At 47.4% G+C, this 27361-nt stretch overlaps 1 protein-coding gene across 1 annotated transcript in view; it reads left to right on the top strand.

Moving 5' to 3' along the window:
- The window catches only part of LOC122942122 (glutathione S-transferase P 1-like), a 29667-nt gene that overhangs the window by 203 nt on the left and 2103 nt on the right, over positions 1-27361 (top strand). Inside the window, exons 2-4 of the mRNA XM_044299617.1 lie at positions 828-900; positions 8956-9102; positions 26373-26460. Coding sequence (XP_044155552.1) covers positions 828-900; positions 8956-9102; positions 26373-26460 — 308 coding nt within the window. The remainder of the gene's footprint in view (positions 1-827; positions 901-8955; positions 9103-26372; positions 26461-27361) is intronic.

Genomic DNA, 27361 nt, shown 5'->3' on the forward strand with positions numbered 1-27361 from the left:
GGCCAGCATGTCCACACCGGTAAAACAAGATGGTGCCGCATCGGAGGTGCGGGCCGCAGACCTGGCGGCTCGCTTGGGTTAAAACGCCCGCTCAGCATCTGAGATGCCTGTACCGTCCACCACCACATCAGGGGAGACAGCTGTGAGGCAGAAAGCCTCAGCATGGCCGACACTGGGACTTGAATATGAGCAGTCACAGGCAGAAGAGATGGCTTGAGCTTCTGCCTCTGTTCTAATAGCTCCATCTAGTGGCCCTGCATCGCTATGTCCTCAGCATACACAGATTGGACAGCCTGATGAAATTACTGGTGAGCCTACTTTTAAGGATATCTTTACCCTGGGTTCACACCTGAGCGTTTTACAGCGCGTTCCTATGCACTGTAAAACGCTCAACAAGGAGAAACCAATGATTCTCTATGGGAATGGTTCTCACCTAGGCGTTTTACAGCGCGTATGATCGTGCTGTAAAACACCTGACGCCCCAAGAAGTACATGAGCTTCTTTGGGGCATCTTGTCGCGTGTTCCCATACATGGACTTTTGGGAACGCGTGACAATGGGCGTTCGCTTGTCTCTGTATGCGCGATTGCAAACGCCGGAACAATCGCGCATACAGAGCGCTCCATCGCGAATGCTCAAGTGTGAACCCAGGGTTAAGGCAGTCCAGCAAAGCAAAAAAAGTCTCCTTTCTCTGCCAAGACCTTAAAGTCACTGATAGGATGACTGAGGTTGAAGCCAGAGTGAGCACAGTGGAGGATCAACTGCCCCCTGTTAAAAGAGATCTGGGCAGGGTTATTCATAATGTAACCCTGTTGATGTCAAAAGCAGACGATCTAGAGAATCGTTCAAGGAGGAACAATCTCTGGTGGGGTTCCCCGAGAAAGCTGAAGGTCCTCATCCGGTATCCTTTTTTGAAGATTGGATTGCAATTAAATTTGGCAAGGACTTGTTGTTCAGGATGTTTGCTATTGAAAGGTAGCACAGAGTGCTGTTTTGCACTCTGCCACCAGGGGCCCCACCACTTCCAGTTCTAATGAAACTGCTACACTTCAGGGACAATATGCTTAAGAAAGCAAGAGATCATCCGGAGCTGTTGATTAATGGGAGCAAAATTGTGATGTCTCCAGACTGAAGAGAGTCAAGTTCCTGGATGTGAAAAGGCACCTTCGGAATCTACAAATCCCGTACTCCATGTTGTATCCGGCCAGGCTCTGCGTAGTGGCGCATGGAGAAGTCTGTTTCTGTGACGCGCCCTCTGGAGGTGGCGCAGTGGATTGACATTAATGAGCCTATGCTGAAGAATATAGCTTCTGTGGGATGAGCGTCCTGCCTATTGTAGTGTTGGAGAACGTGAGATCTGACAGATGTGTTCAGGGACATATTTGATATGTTCTGCATATTAGTGCTTTGCGTATTTGTCGGTCCTTAATACAGTCTACTGTTTCTATGACCTGTTTATATTATCTTTATATGTAGGGTCCGCGGATCCTTAAGTCACTCTGGTGACGAGTTGCTGGTGTCACCTGAAAATGTTTAACTATGTTTATGCACTTTGATTATGTTCAGCACGCTGCAGATGCACCTACATGTGGGCAGGTCAGCATGGGTAACGCGTTCTATGTGCACATTCTTCCATGGGTTTTCCTGTGGCACCTATTCCGCCATGTGTATGGCCGACCGTAGGGAAGTTTTTTCGCCCTGCTGGTGTTTTTTTTTTCAGGGTAGGGATCATGTCCTTGCCGCTAGTTGTTTTGGGGTTAGTTTTTTGGGTTGGGAATGGGTGGGCTAAGTGATAGAGCAGGGTCCAAATATTTCTGTGGTATATGAGGAATAAAGAGCTAACATTTATGATGGCTGTGGTGTGCGCGGATGGTGAATGCAATGTATGGTACTATGGCAAATAGTCTTAAGATAATAGGATGGAATGTTAGGGGCTTAGGTGATTCAAATAAGCATACTGCGATGTTTATGGCACTTCAACACTTCCACCCTGCTAAATTTTGTCTGTCAGAGACTCACTCATTTATCTACCAACACTACTTCGGTCGTACACAGGCCGTGGATTGGTTGCACATTTCACTCCATATTCTCTTCTCATTCTAGGGGTGTAAGTGTTCTAGTGCATAAATCTCTGCCATTTATATGTCATGCGTCTCGCATAGACTATAATGGACGGTATGTTTGTCTCCACTGTACTTGTTATCATTGATCCTTTTATATTAGTTGCAGTGTACATTCCCCCTCCCTACAGTAGTGAGGTAATAAAATAAATTATGAGATATGTTGAGGATCGACCCCAATGCCCTATTCTGACCGTAGGTGATTTTAATACTTGCCCTTCAGTAACATTGGATATGGGAGGGATGTCGGGAGCTAATAGGGACTCTAACTTTGCCAGTGTGTTGCGGGAACTTGACTTACATGATATTTGGCGGGTGAGGAATCCGAGTGTGCGTCAGTTTTCATGTTTTTCTAGCTCTCACCATTCGCTGTCGGATTGATCTAGCTATAGGTTCACCTGAGGTGTTGTCGCCGGTGGTGGAAATTAAATACTTACCTAGAAGTCTCTCCGACCATTCCCCGATTTTTATAGAATTGCATCCGGGCACTAGGCGTCTCCCTGGGATCAGGACATGGAAACTTAACCCGTTTTGGCTACAATTGGTAGATGGGGAGAATGGCGTGGGGGAGGAATTGAAAGAGTTCTTTACGCAAAATGTTGGGTCGGCAAGTGTGGGTGTGGTGTGGGATACTTGCAAAGCATACGTCAGAGGCCTTTATATTCAGAAAATTAGCAGACATAAAAGTAGTTCTCGTGAAGCCCAGAAACAGCTGCAAGCTTTGGTAGTGTAGGCGGAGGAAAGGTTTATAAATACACCTGATAGGGCAAGTGAGGACTCCCTTATAGCAGCTCAGGCGAGGTTGAAGCAGCATTTATTGCAAATGGCGGACAATCGCAGGTTTTTTGTAAAACAAAAATATTTTGAGGCGGGGGAAAGTTCTGGTAAACTACTGGCAAGGGTTATTAGAGCCCAGGAAGGACCATCCAAAATCTTGTCTATCCAGAGGGCAGATGATTCTCTTGCCACGGTGGATGAGGAGATTCTGTCAGTTTTCCACACCTATTATGAATCCTTGTATAGGTCTAAATTGAAGGTGGATTCTACTAATATAGCTAATTATCTTACAGAGATTGAGATTCCGAGACTATCAGCGACAAGTGCAGCTTGGTTGGAAGGACCTTTAACACTCAAGGAGATAGAATTGGCCTTACAATCATTTCCCAATGAGAAAGCTCCAGGGATAGATGGACTACCGATTAGAATTTTTAAAAAAGTATAGTAATGTTCTAATGCCCCACTTAATGTCAGTTTTTAATGATTCCCTTCAAACAGGACACCTTCCCGCTTCTATGAAAGAGGCTATTTGTAGTGGTCCTGCCCAAACCTGGTAAGGATCCCAGATCCCCTGAGTCGTACAGACCAATTTCATTGTTAAGCTCTGATATTAAGATTCAGGCGAAAGTGTTAGAGATTCGTCTACAGTCTGTCATTTCCACTATTATTCATAGTGATCAGGCGGGTTTCATGCCTCACAAATCTACTTCAGTGAATCTTAGACGTCTTTTTCTTAATACTCAGAGAAGAGTTGAGTCTGTCGGAGGGCGAGCCATCCTCTCATTGTACGCGGCTAAAGCCTTTGATAGTGTTGAATGGTGTTATCTGTGGGAGGTGTTGTGAGTCATGGGGTTTGGGACGACCTTTATCTCCTGGGTTCAGTTGTTATACAATGGCCCCTCGGCCAGGATACAGGCGAATGGGGGAACATCGAAGTCATTCAGATTGGGAAGAGGAACCCGTCAGGGATGCCCATTATCTCTCCTTTTGTTTGCTATTGCAATTGAGCCGCTTGCCTGCTTGTTGCCCTCATCTGATAAGATTGTAGGGTTTCCCTGTGGGACTTGGGAGGAGCAGCTTTAGTTGGGTGGGGTGGGATGGTCTTATGTTTATAAATTGTTGGATGGGAAATGCGGTTCTGTACCAGGTATACTTTGTAACTAGATTACGTGATTTTATGTACTTCTTGTACCATGGTTGATGTTACTTGGGATACTCATGAAAGTAACTATTTGTCCGACCTTGTAATGCTATGGTATTTTTGTCATCAACTGTTGCATGTATACTGTGCAGACTATTTTCCTTTGTATTTTTGTGATTTAAAAAAAAACAAATAAAAATGATCTAATTTAAAAAAAGAACTTGCAGTATGCATCTGTGAGGGCTCTCGTCCTGACCTACAGCATTATGTCAGTGTTAGGCACTTTCACATTAGTGTTCGGGGCTCCGCTTGTGAGTTCCGTTTAAAGGCTCTCACAAGCGGCCCCGAACGCATCCGTCCAGCACTAATTCTAGGGGGATGCGGATCCGCTCAGAATGCATCAGTCTGGCAGCGTTTAGCCTCCGCTCAGCAGGCGGACACCTTGATGCTGCTTGCAGCGTTTGGGTGTCCGCCTGGCCTTGTGGAGGCAAACAGATCCGTCCAGACGGATCCGTTTGAATTTGACTCTATATGGCTCATTTTTCAAACGGATCCGTCCCCCATTGACTTTCAATGTAAAGTCTGGACGGATCCGTCTGAAGCTACTTTCACACTTAGAATTGTTTCTACAATATAATGCAGACGGATCCCATCGTCTGCATTATATGAGCGGATCCGTCTGGGTAGACCCCAGACGTATCCACTCTGAACGCAAGTGTGAAAGTAGCCTTAGACAGTACATCATAAATCAATATAATGCTATGCGATCCTATTGGTGCTATGTAGGTCAGTCTGAGGGTCGCCAAGACATAATGAATAGGGATGCGCGAACCCGAACTGTATAGTTCGGGTTCGTACCGAATTTTGGGGTGTCCGTGACACGGACCCCAAACCCAATCATTTTCGTAAAAGTTCGGTGTTCGACGCTTTCTTGGCGCTTTTTGAAAGGCTGCAAAGCAGCCAATCAACAAGCGTCATACTACTTGCCCCAAGAGGCCATCACAGCCATGCCTACTATTGGCATGGCTGTGATTGGCCAGTGCAGCATGTGACCCAGCCTCTATTTAAGCTGGAGTCACATAGCGCCGCCCGTCACTCTGCTCTGAATAGTGTAGGGAGAGGTTGCAGCTGCGACTGTTAGGGCGAGATTAGGCACTAGGCAGGGGTTTACTCATCAAAAACACTTAAGTCAGTGATCGATCTACACAAGCTGCCACCAAGTACATTTAACCATCAATAGTGTGGTTATTTTTTGGCTATATCCCACATCAGGGGCAAGCTGTCACCAAGTGCATTTAACCATCAATAGTGTGGTTATTTTTTGGCTATATCCCACATCAGGGGCAAGCTGTCACCAAGTGCATTTAACCATCAATAGTGTGGTTATTTTTTGGCTATATCCCACATCAGGGGCAAGCTGTCACCAAGTGCATTTAACCATCAATTGTGTGGTTATTTTTTGGCTATATCCTACATCAGGGGCAAGCTGTCACCAAGTGCATTTAACCACCAATGGTGTGGTTATTTTTTGGCTATATCCTACATCAGAGGCTTGGCTGTGCTTGCTATTTTATTGAGGGTTGAAATACAATTGCCAAAATAGCAGTACCCTAAATCTGGTGTTTCAGCTGTGGCCAGCCAATTGTAATACTGTCTGCTGTCTGGCAAAGCATATATTTTTGTTCTGGGTTGAAATACAATTCCCAATTTAACAATTTCCTAAATTAGTGTTTTCTGCTGTATCAGACCTACTTTAAATCTATCCCTAAAAGGGTATATCAGATTCACGGTGCAGATAGGGTTATTCTCAATAACTTCACACACACGCTACTGTGCAATTCCAAGTCTAATTCTGTGTGTAAATGTATACCTGTCACCCAGCGCCTAAAAAATAGGCCTCAAATTTATATTCATCCAAATCTGTCATTATTGCTGTAGCTGGTCAAGTTATTTAGTGTCCGTCAAAGCACAGTTTTTGTTCTGGGTTGAAATACAATTCCCAATTTAGCAAATTCCTAATTTAGTGGTTTCTGCTGTATCAGAGCTATTTTAAATCTATCCCTAAAAGGGTATATTAGATTCAAGGTGCAGATAGGGTCATTCTCAATAACTTCACACACACGCTACTGTGCATTTCCAAGTCTAATTCTGTCTGTAAACGTATACCTTTCACCCAGCGCCTAAATAATAGGCCTCAAATTTACATCCATCTAAATCTGTGGTTATTTCTGTGGCTGGTCAAGTTATTTAGTGTCCTTCAAAGCAAAGTTTTTGTTCTGGGTTGAAATACAATTCCCAATTTAGCAATTTCCTAAATTAGTGGTTTCTGCTGTATCAGACCTACTTTCAATCTATCCCTAAAAGGGTATATTAGATTCAAGGTGCTGATAGGGTCATCCACAATAACTTCACATGCTACCGTGCATTTCCAAGTCTAATTCTGTCTGTAAACGTATACCTTTCACCCAGCGCCTAAATAATAGGCCTCAAATTTATATTCAGCTAAATCTGTTGTTACTGCTGTGCCTTTATTAGTGTAATACGGTACCTAAATAGATAGCCAGATAGTGTTAGGTGTCTGTAAAAAAAAGCCTAAATTTGAATTCAATACATTGGGCCAAATAATATTTTTCTTATTGTGGTGAACGGTAACAATGAGGAAAACATCTAGTAAGGGACGCGGACATGGTCGTGGTGGTGTTAGTGGACCCTCTGGTGCTGGGAGAGGACGTGGCCGTTCTGCCACAGCCACACGTCCTAGTGTACCAACTACCTCAGGTCCCAGTAGCCGCCATAATTTACAGCGATATTTGGTGGGGCCCAATGTCGTTATAAGGATGGTAAGGCCTGAGCAGGTACAGGCATTAGTCAATTGGGTGGCCGACAGTGGATCCAGCACGTTCACATTATCTCCCACCCAGTCTTCTGCATAAAGTGCACAGATGGCGCCTGAAAACCAAGCCCATGAGTCTGTCACATCACCCCCATGCATACCAGGGAAACTGTCTGAGCCTCAAGTTATGCAGCAGTCTCTTATGCTGTTTGAGGACTCTGCTGGCAGGGTTTCCCAAGGGCATCCACCTAGCCCATGGGAATACCACCTTAGCACGTCTCTGATGATGACGAAACACAGGTGCGTCTTTCTGCAGTGTGCAGACTGAACAGGAGGTCAGGGATCAAGACTGGGTGGAAGACGATGCAGGGGACGATGAGGTCCTAGACCCCACATGGAATGAAGGTCGTGCCACTGACTTTCACAGTTCGGAGGAAGAGGCAGTGGTGAGACCGAGCCAACAGCGTAGCAAAAGAGGGAGCAGTGGGCAAAAGCAGAACACCCGCCGCCAAGAGACTCCGCCTGCTACTGACCGCCGCCATCTGGGACCGAGCACCCCAAAGGCAGCTTCAAGGAGTTCCCTGGCATGGCACTTCTTCAAACAATGTGGTGACGACAAGACCCGAGTGGTTTGCACGCTGTGCCATCAGAGCCTGAAGCGAGGCATTAACGTTCTGAACCTTAGCACAACCTGCATGCAAAGCATGAACTGCAGTGGAGTAAAAACCTTAAAAACAAGGAAGTCACTCAGGCTCCCCCTGCTACCTCTCCTGCTGCTGCCGCCTCGGCCTCTTCTGCTGCTGCCGCCTCGGCCTCTTCCTCCGCCTCTGGAGGAACGTTGGGACCTGCCGCCCAGCAAACAGGGGATGTACCACCACCACCTCCGTAACCAAGCATCTCAACCATGTCACACGGCAGCGTTCAGCTCTCCATCTCACAAACATTTGAGAGAAAGCGTAAATTCCCACCTAGCCATCCTCGATCCCTGGCCCTGAATGCCAGCATTTCTAAACTACTGGCCTATGAAATGCTGTCATTTAGGCTGGTGGACACAGACAGCTTCAAACAGCTCATGTCACTTGCTGTCCCACAGTATGTTGTTCCCAGCCGGCACTACTTCTCCAAGAGAGCCGTGCCTTCCCTGCACAACCAAGTATCCGATAAAATCAAGTGTGCACTGCGCAACGCCATCTGTGGCAAGGTCCACCTAACCACAGATACGTGGACCTGCAAGCACGGCCAGGGACGCTATATCTCCCTAACTGCACACTGGGTAAATGTAGTGGCGGCTGGGCCCCAGGCGGAGAGCTGTTTGGCGCACGTCCTTCTGCCGCCAAGGATCGCAGGGCAACATTCTTTGCCTCCTGTTGCCTCCTCCTCCTACTCGGCTTCCTCCTCCTCTTCTTCCACCTGCTCATCCAGTCAGCCACACACCTTCACCACCAACTTCAGCACAGCCCGGGGTAAACGTCAGCAGGCCATTCTGAAACTCATATGTTTGGGGGACAGGCCCCACACCGCACAGGAGTTGTGGCGGGGTATAGAACAACAGACCGACGAGTGGTTGCTGCCGGTGAGCCTCAAGCCCGGCCTGGTGGTGTGCGATAATGGGCGAAATCTCGTTGCAGCTCTGGGATTAGCCGGTTTGACGCACATCCCTTGCCTGGCGCATGTGCTGAATTTGGTGGTGCAGAAGTTCATTCACAACTACCCCGACATGTCAGAGCTGCTGCATAAAGTGCGGGCCGTCTGTTCGCGCTTCCGGCGTTCACATCCTGCCGCTGCTCGCCTGTCTGCGCTACAGCGTAACTTCGGCCTTCCCGCTCACCGCCTCATATGCAACGTGCCCACCAGGTGGAACTCCACCTTGCACATGCTGAACAGACTGTGCGAGCAGCAGCAGGCCATAGTGGAGTTTCAGCTGCAGCATGCACGGGTCAGTCGCACTGCAGAACAGCACCACTTCCCCACCAATGACTGGGCCTCCATGCAAGACCTGTGTGCCCTGTTGCGCTGTTTCGAGTACTCCACCAACATGGCCAGTGGCGATGACGCCGTTATCAGCGTTGCAATTGTGGTCTGCAGGGGTTTGGGGCGAGTTATTTCTCTGGGATTTCCTTGTCAGGTCGCTGTGAAGCTATGCGAATGCTCATGGCTGACCAGGGAGCTCAATGGAAGGAGGAAGTCGTGATGTCTGCTGACTGGCAGAAGGGGGATCTGAAGAAAGCTGCGGTAAGATGAAACCCCTTATGGGCAAAGTATAATGGTAAAATGTAGATCAGGTGATGGCGTGGGATCGGGGTCTGTGCCAGCTCCATCACTTGTGCATGCCAGCTCTAGTGTACTGCTGCTTTCAGTGTTTCCTCTCACTGTAAATCTGACAGGCAGTCTATTAGGGTAAGAGAATGAGTGATTAGAGAAGGGCAAGTTCAGATCCCCTCTTAGGCCTCTTTCACACAGGCGTCTTATTTTTGGCCTCGATAAGAGGCGGGCGATTTTTCAGCACGAGTGCAAAACATTGTAATGCGTTTTGCACTCGCGTGAGAAAAATTGCGCATGTTTGGTACCCGAACTTCTTCACAGAATTTCGGGCTTGGGATTGATGTTCTGAAGATTGTATTTTCCCTTATAACATTGTTATAAGGGAAAATAATAGCATTCTGAATACAGAATGCATAGTATAATAGTGCTGGAGGGGTTAAAACAAAATAAAAAAGTTAACTCGCCTTCTCCTCTTGATCGCGTAGTTCCCGGTCTCTTTACTTCTTTAATGATGAGCTGTGGGCTGAATGACCTGTGGTGACGTCAGATCACATGGTCACCACAGGTCCTTTAGCCCACAGCTCATCATTAAAGAAGTAAAGAGACCGGGAACTACGCGATCAAGAGGAGAAGTTGAGTTAACTTTATTTTGGTTTTTGGGGGGGGGGGGGGGGGCTGAAATAAAAAGAAATATACACATCGTGGGTATAGCTGCATGTGAAACCACCTGTACTATTAAAATATAAATATTCAGTATGGCAAACAGACAGATGGAGTAAGTCACAATGACACATTGAGCTTTCTCCTCCCACAAAAAAATTCAATAAAGTGCAGATCGCTCCATACAGAGAACTGCAAAAACTGCACAGATCACTTATTGAGTTTTTTTCTTTACAGCTGCGGCAGGGTGATGTCCGCACATCAAGAAGAATAGCAGATGAGGGAAGGGGCAGGGCTTTCTAAGAATGGGTGCGGCCGGGCTCCAAGAACAATAAGTTCTGCCCCTTGGACTCTTTTACAAGCTCATTACCATATTTATGAAATCGTTTTTTGAGGGGCACAAATACATTTAGATTGCCTATACAGTTCTGGTTAGAATGTCCTCAAGGAGACCTACAGCGCCATATGAGCAGTTGTATACGCTAGTGGTGACAGAATGCCTTTGAGTCAGATGAGGAGACTGCTCATGTGTGCTCCTAGAGTTCATGGTTGACAAGGATGTCACCATAACAGCTAGTGGCAACCAGGAGTCTACTGTAACTACAAGTGGCATGAGTGTCAAGTCTGCAAACTAGATGTGTGGTGACTATGCTGGAAGGGTGTACAGAACCAGTGATGGACCAGGGGGTGACCTCCTTGGAGGTGAAGTGACTGTGTGCAGCAGGGGTTAATGCTGAACAGAGCATGGATTGTTGTATGGGTGTCATGGTCTTACCTTCGTTTGACATGTGCTGGCGGCCATCTTGGTTTCTGGGTTTCTTGTAGCCTCCCACCCTGCGGCTTCTCCTTCCCACTGGGAGGAGCTGGATGCCTAGCTCATATATATAGAAGGTCTGTGGCTTCAGTTCCTTGCTTGGTCCTCCTGTGTTCACATGCTTCTAAGACTGCTGCTGCTTCTGGTTCCTGATCCTGGCCTCGTCTGACTACCCCGTTGGTTCCTGATCCTGGCTTCGTCTGACTACCCCGTTGGTTCCTGATCCTGGCTTCGTCTGACTACCCCGTTGGTTCCTGATCCTGGCTTCGTCTGACCACCCTCCTGGTTCCTGACCTCTGTCTACGCAAGACCCTGCTTCGGTTTAGCCATCCGTTTGGACTTTTGCTACGGCTTGATTTCCAATAAAGCCTTCTTATTTCCACTCATCTCTGTTGTACGTCTGGTTCATGGTTCCATGACATTAGGACCAAGCCATGAATTCTGACGGTACAGGGCCATCCTCGCTACCTACGCTGGTTGCCAGACTTGATCAGCAGGATCACCTGTTGGGTCGGTTCGCTGTTGCGTTGCAAACCCTGCTTGAACGCACGGCTCATTTCGCTTCTGTTGCCGATGGGTCGGTTGTCGCTCCTGGGCCCGCTCCTACTGCCGCCCCGGTTGTTGCGCCAGAGTCTACCCCGACACCTGTTGCTGCGCCTGCGGTGTCTCGGGGTATGACCGGTTCTGCCCCCCTTCCACAGCGCTTTGGGGGAGAGCCAACTCAGTGCCGAGGTTTCCTTAACCAGGTGGGCATTTATTTCGAGTTTCTGCCACATGCCTTTCCTACTGAGAGATCAAAGGTGGGCTTCTTGATCTCGCTGCTCTCGGACAAGGCCTTGGCCTGGGCCAGCCCTTTATGGGAGAACAACAATCCGGTGGTTGCCGAGTTTTCCGGTTTTGTTGCTTCTCTTCGGAAGGTATTCGATGTGCCGGCTCGTGCTGCCTCTGCTGCGAAGCTCCTTATGTCCATCAGACAGGGTTCACGATCCGTAGCTGAATACGCCATTGAGTTTCGTACCCTGGCAGCAGAGGTGGGCTGGAATAATGAGGCTCTGGTCGCTGCTTTCTCTCATGGTCTCTCGGATGTCTTGAAGGATGAGGTTGCAGCTAAGGACCTACCTGTGGAGCTCGAGTCTCTTATTTCTTTCCTGATTTTGATTGACACCAGACTCAGGGAGAGACCTTCCTTTAAGGAGAGCCTGCGGAGGTCTCCTAACAGATTGGCGCCTACGTTTGCTGTCCCACCCGTGCCTCCCTCTCCTCCCACGCCTCCTGGGGATGACTTGTCTGGGGGTGAACCCATGCAGCGGGGGTTTGCTCGCCTGTCCGAGGGGGAGAGGGCACTCCGGAGACGCGAGGGCCGATGCATGTACTGTGGTCTCGGTGGGCATTTTCGGTTGGCATGTCCGAACCGTCCGGGAGAACGCTCGCACCTGAGGTCCTGTCGGGGGCAGATCTTGGGTGGAGTCTCCTCAGTCCCCGGTTTCCCGTGTTGACAAACCACTGATCACGGTTGTCCTCTCCTGGGTCGGGGGCTCGGTGACGACCCAGGCGTTGGTGGACTCTGGTGCTGGTGGTTTGTTCATTGATAGAGTGTTCGTTGCCGCCAATTCCATTCCTCTGCAGCCTCGAGGTTCTCCACTGGCTCTTGAGGCGATAGACGGCAGACCCCTTCTGCCGCCACACGTGACTCATGAGACCCTTCCAGTGGGGATAGCCATTGGTGCCGTTCACAGAGAGTCGGTCTGTCTCCAGGTTATTTCGTCTCCACACTACTCGGTGGTCTTGGGGTACCCGTGGCTCCAGAAGCATAATCCGACTTTCGATTGGAGATCGGTCGAGATCCTCTCGTGGTCACCGCAGTGTGGGGTTAGTTGCATCCATGGGCCTGTCAAGTTGCTGTGTACTTCCTCGGACTCTCTGTTGCCTCCTGAATACGAAGAGTACCGGGATGTATTCGATAAGGTGCGCGCGGTTGCCCTACCTCCGCACCGCCCATACGATTGTGCCATAGAGTTACAATCCGGTGCCGTTCCTCCTCGTGGCAAAGTCTATCCACTGTCGGTAGCGGAGAATGAGGCCATGGAGGAGTACGTGAGGGAGGCGCTTTCACGCGGACACATTCGCAAATCCTCGTCCCCGGCAGGGGCTGGATTTTTCTTTGTGAAAAAGAAGGGCGGTGAGTTGAGGCCTTGCATCGATTACAGGGGTCTCAATCGCATCACGATCAAGAACGCTTACCCGATACCCTTGATTTCCGAGCTGTTCGATCGCCTCAAAGGGGCCACGGTCTTTACCAAACTCGACCTGAGGGCGGCATATAACCTGGTAAGGATCAAGGCGGGCGATGAGTGGAAGACCGCGTTTAACACCAGGACCGGTCATTATGAATCCTTGGTTATGCCCTTTGGGTTGTGCAATGCGCCCGCAGTCTTCCAGGAATTCATCAACGATGTTTTCCGTGACCTGTTGCAGCAGTGTGTGGTGGTCTATTTGGATGACATCTTGGTATATTCTGAATCCATGGAGGCCCACATTATGGATGTCAGACGAGTGTTGCAACGGTTACGAGAGAACAGGCTGTTCGGTAAGCTTGAGAAATGCGAATTTCACCGATCCCAGGTAACCTTCTTAGGTTACATCATTTCCGCTGAGGGGTTCTCCATGGATCCTGAGAAGGTTTCGGCTGTCTTACAGTGGCCCCAGCCCAGTGGTCCCCGTGCCCTGCAGCGCTTTTTGGGCTTCGCCAATTATTATCGGAAGTTCATCAGGGACTTTTCCATGCTAGCCAAGCCTCTCACGGATCTGACCAGGAAGGGCAGTAATTTCCAGGTCTGGCCGCTCGAGGCCATCCGAGCTTTTGAGGCTCTAAAGTCCGCCTTTGTGTCGGCTCCGATTCTGTCGCATCCCAACCCTGGGTTGCCCTTTGTCCTCGAGGTGGACGCGTCTGAGACGGGAGTAGGCGCCCTTCTGTCTCAGCGTAGAACACCAGAGGGTCCTCTGCTTCCCTGTGGGTTTTACTCCCGGAAACTGTCTTCCGCGGAGTGCAACTATCAGATTGGTGACAGGGAGTTATTGGCCATCGTGCAGGCCCTTAAAGAATGGAGGCACTTGCTCGAGGGCTCGGTGGTTCCGGTTCTCATCCTGACGGACCACAAGAATCTGACCTACCTTTCTGAGGCCAAGAGATTGACACCACGTCAGGCCAGATGGGCTCTGTTCTTGTCACGTTTTAATTACGTGGTCTCCTACCTACCCGGTTCCAAGAACATCAGAGCGGATGCCTTATCACGGCAGTACTCCGAGCTGTCCGGGGAGGAGTCGATTCCGACTTCGGTCATACCTCCGAATCAGATCCTGGCCGCCATTCGCACCAGCCTGACCTCTCCCCTGGGTGAGCAGATTTTGGCGGGTCAATCTGGTGCTCCCTCTGGGAGACCCAACGGCAGGTGTTTTGTGCCTGAGGAGTTGCGCACTCGGTTGTTGCGAACCTACCATAACTCCAAGGCCGCGGGGCATCCTGGAAAGAACCAGCTGTCCTGGGCTGTTTCACGTCTGTTCTGGTGGCCTTCTCTACGTTCCGACATCGCCGCATATGTAGCGGCATGCTCCGTTTGTGCCCAGAGTAAGTCCCCTCGGCACCTTCCGTTGGGCCTTTTGCAACCCATAGCCACCGGGGAGCGCCCATGGTCACACCTGGGGATAGATTTCATTGTGGACCTCCCTGCATCCCGAGGCCATACGGTCATTCTCATGATTGTGGACCGGTTTTCCAAAATGTGCCACTGTGTTCCTCTCAAGAAGTTACCCTCTGCACAAGAGTTGGCCACGATTTTCGCCAGGGAGGTCTTCCGGTTGCACGGTTTGCCCAAGGAGATTGTGTCGGATCGGGGGAGTCAGTTTGTGTCCAGGTTCTGGCGCGCCTTTTGCTCCCAGTTGGGGATTCATCTCTCTTTCTCCTCGGCCTACCACCCTCAGTCCAATGGGGCCGCAGAACGATCTAATCAGGCCTTGGAGCAATTCCTTCGTTGCTATGTCTCCGATCACCAAGACAATTGGGTTGACCTCCTGCCTTGGGCTGAGTTTGCCAGGAACACGGCGGTGAACTCTTCCTCTGGGACGTCTCCCTTCTTGGCCAATTATGGGTTCCAACCTGCCGTGTTACCGGAGGTATTCTCTCCCCAGGATACTCCGGCTGTGGAGGATCACCTTTCCGTCCTACGTGCTTCTTGGGTACAGATCCAGAGGTCCCTTGAGGTCTCTGCGCAGCGCCAGAGACTCCAGGCTGATCGCAGACGAGCGCCCGCTCCTTCCTACCAGGTCAGAGACCGTGTATGGTTGTCCACCCGCAACCTCAACCTTCGAGTGCCCACTCCCAAGCTGGCGCCTCGCTTTGTTGGTCCCTTCCGAGTGCTTCGCAGGGTAAACCCGGTAGCCTATGCCCTTGCGCTTCCTCCTGGCATGCGGATCTCCAACGTGTTTCATGTCTCCCTGTTGAAGCCGTTGGTGTGTAATCGTTTCACTTCCTCGGTTCCTCGGCCCCGTCCGGTCCAAGTGGGCAATCATGAGGAATATGAGGTGAGCAATATCCTGGACTCACGCCTGGTCCGCGGTCGGTTGCAGTTTTTGGTCCATTGGCATGGTTATGGTCCAGAGGAGCGTTCCTGGGTTCCCTCCGCAGATGTCCATGCTCCTGCTTTGCTCCGAGCCTTCCACGCACGCTTCCCTCAGAAACCGTTCCTTACTCCGCGGAGGAGGGGCCCTTGAGGGGGAGGTACTGTCATGGTCTTACCTTCGTTTGACATGTGCTGGCGGCCATCTTGGTTTCTGGGTTTCTTGTAGCCTCCCACCCTGCGGCTTCTCCTTCCCACTGGGAGGAGCTGGATGCCTAGCTCATATATATAGAAGGTCTGTGGCTTCAGTTCCTTGCTTGGTCCTCCTGTGTTCACATGCTTCTAAGACTGCTGCTGCTTCTGGTTCCTGATCCTGGCCTCGTCTGACTACCCCGTTGGTTCCTGATCCTGGCTTCGTCTGACTACCCCGTTGGTTCCTGATCCTGGCTTCGTCTGACTACCCCGTTGGTTCCTGATCCTGGCTTCGTCTGACCACCCTCCTGGTTCCTGACCTCTGTCTACGCAAGACCCTGCTTCGGTTTAGCCATCCGTTTGGACTTTTGCTACGGCTTGATTTCCAATAAAGCCTTCTTATTTCCACTCATCTCTGTTGTACATCTGGTTCATGGTTCCATGACAATGGGGAGTCTAACCCAGCCTTGCACGAGGTGTCATGCTGAACCCTATGAACCTGCAAGTATTGTGAGTACTGACACCTCAGACTGCTGAGTAATGAATTAGTGTATTGCAGAAAATGGATCATCCTGGTGTGACTAACCCAAGGAGAGGCGCCCAAATTCCTGGATGGGGCAAGTCAGTGAGGTGTGCGCAATGGATGTGGCTGCAGTCACTAATGAACTGCCTAGCAATGAGCCAGAGATATCTAGGAAAAATTTCCTGCAAGTGTCAGGAGTACCTTGGGAGTAGAATACTGCCATGCAGGATGTTCATGGTAAAGGTGTGTGCGGTAGAAACATTGCCCCCTACAGGTGGTGATTAAGGTAGAAGCGGAGACCCCTGAAGCGCTCACTCATTCCCAGGTGGTGAGGGAAGCCCCAGAAGGGGATGAAAAGACTTGTCCTCTGGATGCAGATACGGTACATGCCCCAGCAATGTAAACCAGGTTACATATGGTTACTACAATTATGTGGTTATGGAGTGATGTAAGGCTGAAAATATTACTCGCATCAATTGTGTGCAAAAAAAAATTTTGATGCAAATTTTTTGCATCAAGGATTTATTTGGCGCATGAGTGACTTGCTTGCTATTACTCACCGCTCCGTGGTCTGCAGCCGGCTCGCACCACGCTGCACTGTATCCTGATGTGCACACAGTCGGCATGTAGTGCACAAAATGCATGTACCTGTGACAGATTAAAAAAAAAAATAATGAAAAACTATAAGTTCTGAGTAAGTTCTTGTCTGAACAAGTGGGGTGTATCATAAAGAGCCACGTATTGGCTGTAAATTCTGTAAACTGCAGGATCGGGGCGATATTGTAGCTTATTATGCTGTTACCCTTGCTGTGCCACAGAAAAATGGATTGAAGTGGAAAGTCTGCAAAGAAGCATTTAATTTCACTTTCAATTTTCTCTAATTCCTTTTGGCTCACCTAAAAGGTTAACTACATTTTTTTAAAACTCCTTTTGTAATAATTTGAGGAGTATAGTTTCAAAAATGGAAAGTTTCTTGAAAATTTGGTGAAATTGCTTCTAAAATGCGCAAAGCCTTCGACTGTCGTAAAATTATATTGACATTCATAAAATACCATCTGTCTTAAAAGCAGAGAAATTCAAATTTAGAAAATGGCAACATATCAACTCAAATTTACCACCAACATGAAGTACAGTACATGTGTCACAAACTTCAGAATGGCTTGTATAAGTGACACGTCTGAGTTGCAAAAATAAGCGGTCAGGTAGGGGAAAATTGGCTGGCTGTGTCTTGAACTGGTTAAAAAATTATCTTAACCACTTCCAGACCAGGCCATTTACCCCCTTCCTGACTAGGCCTAATTTAGCAAATCTGACGTGTCACTTTGTGGTAATAACTTTGGAACACTTGCGTATCCAGGCCATTCTGAGATTTTCTGTATTTTATGTTAATGGTAAATTTGAGATTTGAGTCAATATGTTTTATATATATAATTTCTCTATCCAAAAGTTTACAAAAATCTAAATTTGACTCTCTGCCTTTAAGACAGTGATGCCTTAATAAAATATTCATTAACATTCCCCATAGGTCTACTTTTATGTTGGCATCATTTTGGTAACGTAAGTTTATTCTTTTAGGACATTAAAAGGTTTAGAATTTTAGAAGCTTTATTTAATTTTTAGGAAAATTCCAAGATAACTTAAGTTTCAGTTCTGAAGTCACTTTGTGGGGCTTACATAATAAAAAAAAAAACATAAATGACCCCATCTTAGAAACTACACCCCTCAAACTATTCAAAACTGGCTTTAGAAATGTTGTTAACCCTTTAGGTATTCCATCGGAATTAAAACAAAATAGATTTTGCTGTTTTTGGTTTTTTTTTCCATTCAAATATTTATTTGTTTTAAAAACCTTGCTATGTTCCAGAATTTTAACAGATGAGCGAATTTAATTTTTTAAAATTCGTTCACACTTTGTTTGTTAAAAGGTGAATTGTGTTATGGATTCTGTTACTACAGACCATAGTGCATTTCTATGATGCAATGCCTTTAGTTATTTATTCCATCATAATAAAAGTCTATGGGCTCCATATGGCGACCAAAATGGTCGCAAATGCGACCTAAAATTGCTAAATGGCGACAAGACTTTGTAGTCCTGTCGCCATTTGCGCCTAGACCCTCCGCTGCTCTGCCGCTTTCACAAACTGACATGGCACACGCTGCTGTCAGTGCATGCTATATTCTTCTCAACAGCACAGGAGAGAAGGAGGCAGTCCCTCCCCTCCCCCCCCCCCTTACCCGGCACCCCACCGCTATTAACCCCTCGGGTGCCGCACCGAACCCCCTCCTAAGTATTATAATCATTGGTGGGATTTCCAATCGGAGCCCCAGTACTGTAAGCCCAGGGCTCCGATCGGTTACCACGGCAGCCAGGACGCTACTGAAGCCCTGGCTGCCATAGTCGGCTCGCTGGTGCTGTGTGCACAAAGCACAGAGCAGGGAGTGAGATCTCTATCAGGGTGAATAGGACAAGGGTTCTAGCCCCTAAGGGGGTGAAATGGTTATTAAATTTAAAATAAAACAAACTTTAAAAAAAAAAAAAAGTTTAAAACACCCCCTTGCCCAATTTTACATATAAAATACACTCGCCTAAAGAATTATTAGGAACACCATACTAATATGGTGTTGGACCCCCTTTTGCCTTCAGAACTGCCTTAATTCTACGTGGCATTGATTCAACAAGGTGCTGACAGCATGCTTTAGAAATGTTGGCCCATATTGATAAGATAGCATCTTGCAGTTGATGTAGATTTGAGGATGCACATCCAGGGCATGAAGCTCCCGTTCCACCACATCCCAAAGATGCTCTATTGGGTTGAGATCTGGTGACTGTGGGGGCTATTTTAGTACAGTAAACTCATTGTCATGTTCAAGAAACCAATTTGAAATGATTTGAGCTTTGTGACATGGTGCATTATCCTGCTGGAAGTAGGTACATGGTGGTCATGAAGGGATGGACATGGTCAGAAACAATGCTCAGGTAGCCGGTGGCATTTAAACGATGGCCAATTGGCACTAAGGGGCCCAAAGTGTGCCCAGAAAACATCCCCCACACCATTACACCACCATCACCAGCCTGCACAGTGGTAACAAGGCATGATGGATACATGTTCTCATTCTGTTTACGCCAAATTCGGACTCTACCATTTGAATGTCTCAACAGAAAGCGAGACTCCTCAGACCAGGCAACATTTTTCCAGACAAAAACAGTCCAATTTTGGTGAGCTCGTGCAAATTGTACCCTCTTTTTCCTATTTGTAGTGGAGATGAGTGGTACCCGGTGGGGTCTTCTGCTGTTGTAGCCCATCCGCCTCAAGGTTATGCGTGTTGTGGCTTCACAAATGCTTTGCTGCATACCTCAGTTGTAACGAGTGGTTATTTCAGTCAATGTTGCTCTTCTCAGCTTGAATCAGTCGGCCCATTCTCCTCTGACCTCTAGCATCAACAAGGCATTTTCACCCACAGGACTGCCGCATACTGGATGTTTTTCCCTTTTCACACCATTCTTTGTAAACCCTAGAATTGGTTGTGCGTGAAAATCCCAGTAACTGAGCAGATTGGGAAATACTCAGACCGGACCGTCTGGCACCAACAACCATGCCATGCTCAAAATTGCTTAAATCATCTCTTTCCCATTCTGACATTCAGTTTGGAGTTCAGGAGATTGTCTTGACCAGGACCACAACCCTACATGCATTGAAGCAACTGCCATGTGATTGGTTGACTAGATAATCGCATTAATGAGAAATAGAACAGGTGTTCCTAATAATTCTTTAGGTGAGTGTATATAAACAATAAAATTGCACGTTTTTTGGGAGTGGCAATATGTAAACTATTAAAATATTTAAAAATATCTCCTATGGCGTTCACCGCATAACAGGGAAAAAAGAACTTGAAATTTTTTTTGTCACCTTATCCCGACAAATTAGGTTGGGACTGTTCTGGTCCAGACGTTCCATAAAATGTGGAATGCACATGGCTTTTTTGGTTTTATTTTTTTTCATGTGGTATTGAGTATCGCAATACTTTTTTATGGTATTGAAATAGTCAAAATGTTAGTATCGTGACAACCCTAGGTAAGACACGTGTGGTGGTTGGTTTTTATATTTTTTTCAAATGCATATGTTAAATTTGGCAACTAAAAATTTCAGGTTAGGAGCCAATGGCTCTTTGGGTATTTTATTTGTCTGGGGCTGCAAAACAGAATCGGGACTGATCCGTTTTGCAGCCCATAAACTTCTATTATGACGGAATGAATAACAGAATGCCTCTAGTCTAAAGGCATTCCGTTATGCATTCTGTCATAGAATTTTAGAAGTTGACATTCGCTCATCTCTAGTTAACAAAACAAACCTAAATATTTATTGGGGCTCATTCACATGGCTGTTCTGTGCATTGGGGATCGCAATTTGCGGTCCCCAATGCACGGGCAACCTCCATATAGCAGTCAGGATGAATCCAGACCCATTTAACTTGAATGGGTCTGCATCCGTCCGTTCTGCAAAAATAGAGCAAGTTCTATCTTTTTGTGGTACGGAACCGAACCCCATGGAAGCACTCCGTAGTGATCCCGTTCCACATCTCCGGATTTGCAGACCCATTGAAGGGAATAGGTTTACATCCGTAATGCGGAATGCACACTGAACGGTGCCCATGTATTGCGGATCCGCAATACGGCGACGGAGGGGCAACGGTTGTGTGAACAAGCCCTTAACCTGATTCTGCAGTTTGCAGAAACGCCCCATATGTGGTCGCATAACAATGTTTGGGCACACGACAGGGCAAGAAAATGGTGCTTTAGGCCCAAACTTTTTCACAAGATAACAGAAGAATAACCCCCCCACGATTTGCTACCCTCTTTCTCCTGAATACAGTAACACCCCAACTGTGGTCGTAAACTGTTATTTGGGGATACGCCAGGGCTCAGAAGGGAGGGAGCGGCATCTAGATTTTCTAACATGGAAATTTCCCCTTCGCCTATGACGGCACCCATGGAGAGACTGCCTCCTACTCCCCAGGACAGGAAAAGGGATCCAGAAACGGCTTTAAAGGGTTTCTGTCACCTGAAAAATGGGTATTAAGCTGACTGACATTAGCGATGTGCTAATGTCAGCTGAACAGAACTATACATACCTATATTGGTGCCATCTCACTGCCTGGAGCCTTTATTGAGAAAAATGACTTCTATAATATGCTAATTAGCCTGTAGGAGCAGGGTGGGGGCGTTGCACCTGCTCCTAGAGGCTCCATTTGCCCACCTCTTTTCACGTCCTTCTCTTGATGGCCAGGGCAGCGCTGCTCTCCACCCGCCGGCTGTGTCTACTAAAAAAATCTTGCGCCTGCGCCATCCCGTTCAGTATTCGGTGCAGTGAGAGAGTATGCTCGGAGGCTACTGGCTTCCTTACTGCGCCTGTGCTGAATACGTCAGTGAGGAAGCCGGCTGCAGGAGAACGTCCTTCCCTCACCGCAGGCGTGATATTTTCTTAGTAGACACGGCCAGTGGGAGGAGAACAGCGCTGCCCTGGCCCTGTCAATCAAGCGAAGGACGTGACAAGACGTGGGCAAACAGCCTCTAGGAGCAGATGCAACACCCCCCAAACCGCCGCCCCCCCCCCCCTTTCCTAGAGGCTAATTAGCATATTATAAAAAATCTCAATGGCTTCAGGCAGTGAGATGGCACTAATATAGTTATGTTCAGCTGGCATTAGCGACGTGCTAATGTCAGCCAGCATAATACCCATTTTTCAGGTGACAAACCTTTAAACGAGGACCACCCTCTCTACCTCCCGTTCTGTTTCCTGTCCTAAGGATTCATCACTGCAGTTTCTAAGTTATCCCCAGTTTCCAGAAATGGGATCCCTCCTTAGGTTTCAAACTTAGTTCTTTCAGCCCTGACGTCAGATCCTTTTGCGCCAATACACAACATTTCCCCTAAGATGCTCTCCCTAAAGCTGGCTTTTCTCCTAGCGATGACCTCTGGTGGAAGAGTTAGGACTCTTTCACACGGGCATCCTGGATTTGCTACGGATGCGTTGCGTCTGTATTGCGGAAACACCGCATGAGTTTGCAGTTTTGACTGCGTTCTGTTTGTTTTTTTTGTTTTTTTTCGTGCAAGTGCGATGCATTTTGCACGTGCGTGAGAAAAAAAACTGAGTGTGGTACCCAGACTTCCTCACTGAAGTAAAGGTTTGGGTTGGGTGTTGTATTAATTTTATTATTTTTCCCTTAACTATGTTCTAAGGGAAAATAATAGTCTTAATACAGAATTCTTACTAAAATGTGGATTGAGGGGTTAATTTTTATTTGCAGGTCCTGAAAGAAGCAAGAAGACTTTGCCGGCTGCGTGATCAATTGGATGAGGGGAGTTCATTTTTATTTTTTAACCCCCCTCAATCCACATTTTGGTAAGCATTCTGTATTAACAATGCCATTCTCCCTTTATAACCATGTTGTAAGGGAAAATAATGGTGTATACACTTTAATGGGGTCCGGGTTGCTTTCATCCCTATAGTCTCCTAGCAACAATGTGTAAAAATCGCACCGCATCAGCACTTGCTTGTTGTTTTCATGCAGATCCATTCATTTCTATGGGGCCTGCGTTGCGTGAAAAACGCAGAATATAGAGCATGCTGTGATTTTCACACAACGCACAAGTGATGAGTGAATATCACCGCTCATCTGAACAGCCCCATTTAATTGAATGGGGGTGCAATGCGTTTACCTTGGGCATTGCACCCGTGCCAAACTCGCCCATGTGAAAGTGGCCTTAGTGAGTGCTGCTTTTTCCATTGACCAGCCTTACTTACAAATCTTGGCTAGGGTGGTTATTTCTCCTGATCCTTCTCTTTTGCCAAAGGTGTCTTCCTCTTTTCACCATTCCCAAGAGATGGTTCTTCCTTCTGTGCTTCTCTAAAAAAATTAGAAATAATCAGAGTTCCATTGTTGAGATGTTTAATTCAATATCTGCAGGTCACACAGCCCTGGAGGTCCTCCTCCCATTTGTTTTTTCCGTTCAGGGTGCTAAGAAGGGCTCTGCATCTTCCCAGACTATTGCTAGATGGATAAGGCAAGCTATTTACTTAGCATACTCATGCAAGGGAGCTGTTCCGCCATCAGGATTTGAGGTTCACTCTACTAGATCAGTCTCTACTTCCTGGGCAGCAGAGAGGGCCTCTGCTTCTATAGAGCAGATTTGTAGGGCTGCCATCTGGAGTTTTCACTATACCCCCCCCCCCCCCCTTTCAAACCTGTCTGGTGTACCCCTAGCTACAAAGGTCAATTTGTACATGGGTAAAGTTGCATTGTCTTCAGTGGGATAAGGAGGGACTCTTTGGAGGCTTCCAATTTATCAGGATGGACTTCCTAGCATAGAATAGTAGTAACCTAAAAAGGATTTTAGTGTATTTGGTAGGAATGTCGTTGACAAGGTCCAGTAGACTAACTGCTGGGAGACCCAGTCTGGAATTGAGATATCTATGCACGTCTTCCCAAAAGTCTGCAATAACTGGACATTACCAAATCATGTGCCTTAGCGTTCCCTTGCCAATGCCACATCTGGTACAGATATCTGATGAGAGTTTGTATATTCGAGCAAATATACTGAATCGGCTGATCCTGCGCACAAATCGCCGATCTCCATGTAGAGGCCAATTCCCTCTCCTGCTGCAGCTCTAATTTCGTGATGTCCTCTTTCCATTTGGCAAAAGCTTTAGATATAGACGAAGGTTGATACGATATTAGTGTCCCATAGAAGGCAGAGACCATTTTAATATGTTCTACTCGCCTGGCAATTTTCTGTCTCCCCATATTCTAGCTGCAAAGGACGCACATAAAGTCCTGATCAAAAGTTTAAGACCACTTGAAAAATGGCAAAAAATTATATTTAGAATGGCTGGATCTTAACAAGGTTCCAAGTAGAGCTTCAACATGCACGGGCTTAGACATGTTCTACACCGTAGGACATGTTGACTAATCTCTCAATTTTAAAATCAGTTTGAGGGTTTAGTGAGACTGCAGAGTGCACCTGTATTTGTTGTTGTTATATTGTTATATTGATTATTACATCCGCACTTGTTACCTTGTGTGAGATGTCTATTGTGGTACTTGTGGTTCGCCGCGGGCATCCTCCACCGTATGCATTTTGCTGGGGATCGCCATTAGCAACGGGCCACAAGTGCAGGATTTGCTCCCCTATATATATATGCACGACTGCATGTGGGTTTGAGCACCTCCTGCTAATGCCACCTTGTCTTTTTTGGTTTGTATATATAGATTCCTGGAGGTGTATAAACTCCAATTTAAATGTGCCTGTTTTCCACCTACAGGCCACATTTAGGTGCACCTGTGAGGCCTGGGCCATATCAGTCAGTCTTGAGTGGGACTCACAGACTCCTCCCTCCTCCCATTGCAAGCATGGTTACATGCTGGAGGTAACTGGTGAGCTGTTTGTGAGTCGGCCTCATGCTCCTGTAATTTGCCCACTGGCTCCTGGTATCGCCCATACGGCGCAGGTAGGAGAGCGTTAGGTCCCGGGCTACTTGAGAAACCTTGACGAGGTGCCCGGGCTTAGACATGTTCTACACCGTAGGACATGTTGACTAATCTCTCAATTTTAAAATCAGTTTGAGGGTTTAGTGAGACCGCAGAGTGCACCTGTATTTGTTGTTGTTATATTGTTATATTGATTATTACATCCGCACTTGTTACCTTGTGTGAGATGTCTATTGTGGTACTTGTGGTTCGCCGCGGGCATCCTCCACCGTATGCATTTTGCTGGGGATCGCCATTAGCAACGGGCCACAAGTGCAGGATTTGCTCCCCTATATATATATGCACGACTGCATGTGGGTTTGAGCACCTCCTGCTAATGCCACCTTGTCTTTTTTGGTTTGTATATATAGATTCCTGGAGGTGTATAAACTCCAATTTAAATGTGCCTGTTTTCCACCTACAGGCCACATTTAGGTGCACCTGTGAGGCCTGGGCCATATCAGTCAGTCTTGAGTGGGACTCACAGACTCCTCCCTCCTCCCATTGCAAGCATGGTTACATGCTGGAGGTAACTGGTGAGCTGTTTGTGAGTCGGCCTCATGCTCCTGTAATTTGCCCACTGGCTTCTGGTATCGCCCATACGGCGCAGGTAGGAGAGCGTTAGGTCCCGGGCTACTTGAGAAACCTTGACGAGGTGCCCGGGCTTAGACATGTTCTACACCGTAGGACATGTTGACTAATCTCTCAATTTTAAAATCAGTTTAAGGGTTTAGTGAGACCGCAGAGTGCACCTGTATTTGTTGTTGTTATATTGCAATTTTCTGTCTCCCCATATTCTAGCCGCAAAGGACGCACATACAGTCCTGATCAAAAGTTTAAGACCACTTGAAAAATGGCAAAAAATTTATATTTAGAATGGCTGGATCTTAACAAGGTTCCAAGTAGAGCTTCAACATGCAACAATTGGGTGAGGTATTTAATCCCCCTCTGCAGCAAAAACTCAGTCTGAGAAGCCAATTCTGGGAGTTAAGGGTTTCTCCATAGGGGGCAAAACTGGGGACCATACCGCGTTTTGTCCCCTCTCGCCACCACAAACGGGTTCCATGCGTTGATCACCCCCACCATAAGGGAGGTAAGGTGTTCCACCGGGTATTTGCCTGCCCTAGAGACCAAGTTCGCCATGGCCTCAGTGCAGGGCTGATTGATCTATGAAAGACCCATCAGCTCCTGCACTCCCCTGGTGGTCACATTGCCACCGGGCCTGGACAGGACTCGTTGAGCATTTTGTATACAGCGATCTAGAAGGCAGGGACATACAGGAATGATCCCTGCCTTCTTTCTGGGGTGTCCTGCTGTCAGACCGTGGTTAATTGAGTAATTTTATGTAAATGTATAAATGTTAATGTATTATGTTCTCAGTCAAAGGCCCTTAATTATCACCACTAGAACACCCTGCTTATCATTAGGTTTGGTCATCAATTCTCACCTCTCCTGTGTTCCTTCCTGTCCTTATACTATAAACCAGGAGAAGGGAGACAGCTGTTGTGAAACTACAACTCCCAGCATGCATGCTTCCTCTACTCTTCTCAGAACTTGTAGAAATGATTGGAGCATGCTGGGAGTTGTAGTTTCACAACAGCTGGTATTCTGAAGGTTCCTATCCCCTGCCCTAGATGCTCCACTTCCAGTACTTGATCCATTCAGTACCCGTGTATCTTTTATTTTTTTCCTACTTTCATCCCTATTGATTGTATGCATGGAAGGAGCGTTTTCATCACTGTGGCTGTGGTGGGGACCTGACCAGTACTCTTTACACTCAGTTTGTTTTTGTTTCTTTTTTTTGTCATCTGCACCAATCAGATCCCAACAATGCTAGGAATTTTGCTTTAGTTAACACATTCAGTGCTGTCAAACTGTCTTAAAGTTCCTTGTCTTATTTTCTCCTTTGTAGGTGTATGGCCAACTTCCAGGATTTAAAGATGGAGACTTCACTCTGTATCAGTCCAATGCCATTTTGCGCCTTCTTGCCAGGAATCATGGTATTACAACTTAAAGGGGTTATACAAAGTCTAAGATATGCCCTCCCCCCCCCCCCCCCCCCATGCCTGGGCCCAGGGGCGTAGCTAACGGCTCATGGGCCCTGGTGCAAGAGTTCAGCTTGGGCCCCCCTTCCCTCAGTGCATTGTGTGTCTTCTTATGTGGCACAAGGGTCTTTGGGCCCCCTCAGGCTCCTGGGCCCAGTAGCGACTGCTACCTCTGCACCCCCTGTAGCTACGCCCATGGCTCTGGCGTCCACATGTCTGTTCCGATTAGCTAGGCCTGATGAAGGGCTACAAATAGCCCGAAACGTTGCCTAAATTTATGTCCGGCTGAAAAAAAATCACTGATTACTTCACCTTCAATTTCAGAGTCCTGTCAATTTGTATATATATGGATGAAAGTGTTCCTGAGGTGGAGCTGGGAACGAAATTAGACGAGCACCCAGGAAAAGCCAGTGAATGCATGAGTGCTGTGATCATTTGAATTGTATTATCAACCATATAGACCTGATGCAGCATTTTGATCATATATCTACCTGTGCATCTGGGATAAACATTGTTTATGGTGAAACTCCTATAATGTCTCATGAAAACCACTTTTGCTTGTATACTCTATTATTGCTTATGGATATCACATGGGGGTCCCCTACTTGGGACCCCCTTCCTTTGTGATCAAGCCATTCTACTGTACAGAAGGATCTCCCATTCTTGCTGATTCATGTCCACATCTAATTACATGGTCTGTCGTTCATTTGAAAGCATGTCCTGTAATACTACATTCTTGCAGGTAATACACAGGGCTGGCTCGCCAAATCCCATCATCAAGCTGGGCTAGCCAGCGCCTCTGCTCTGCTCACTGCGCTGCCGCCACCTGTCACTAGTCTCAGACTCAGAGTCAGAG

This window comes from Bufo gargarizans, chromosome 6 (assembly GCF_014858855.1).
Source record: "Bufo gargarizans isolate SCDJY-AF-19 chromosome 6, ASM1485885v1, whole genome shotgun sequence".
NCBI classification, from domain to species: Eukaryota; Metazoa; Chordata; class Amphibia; order Anura; family Bufonidae; genus Bufo; species Bufo gargarizans.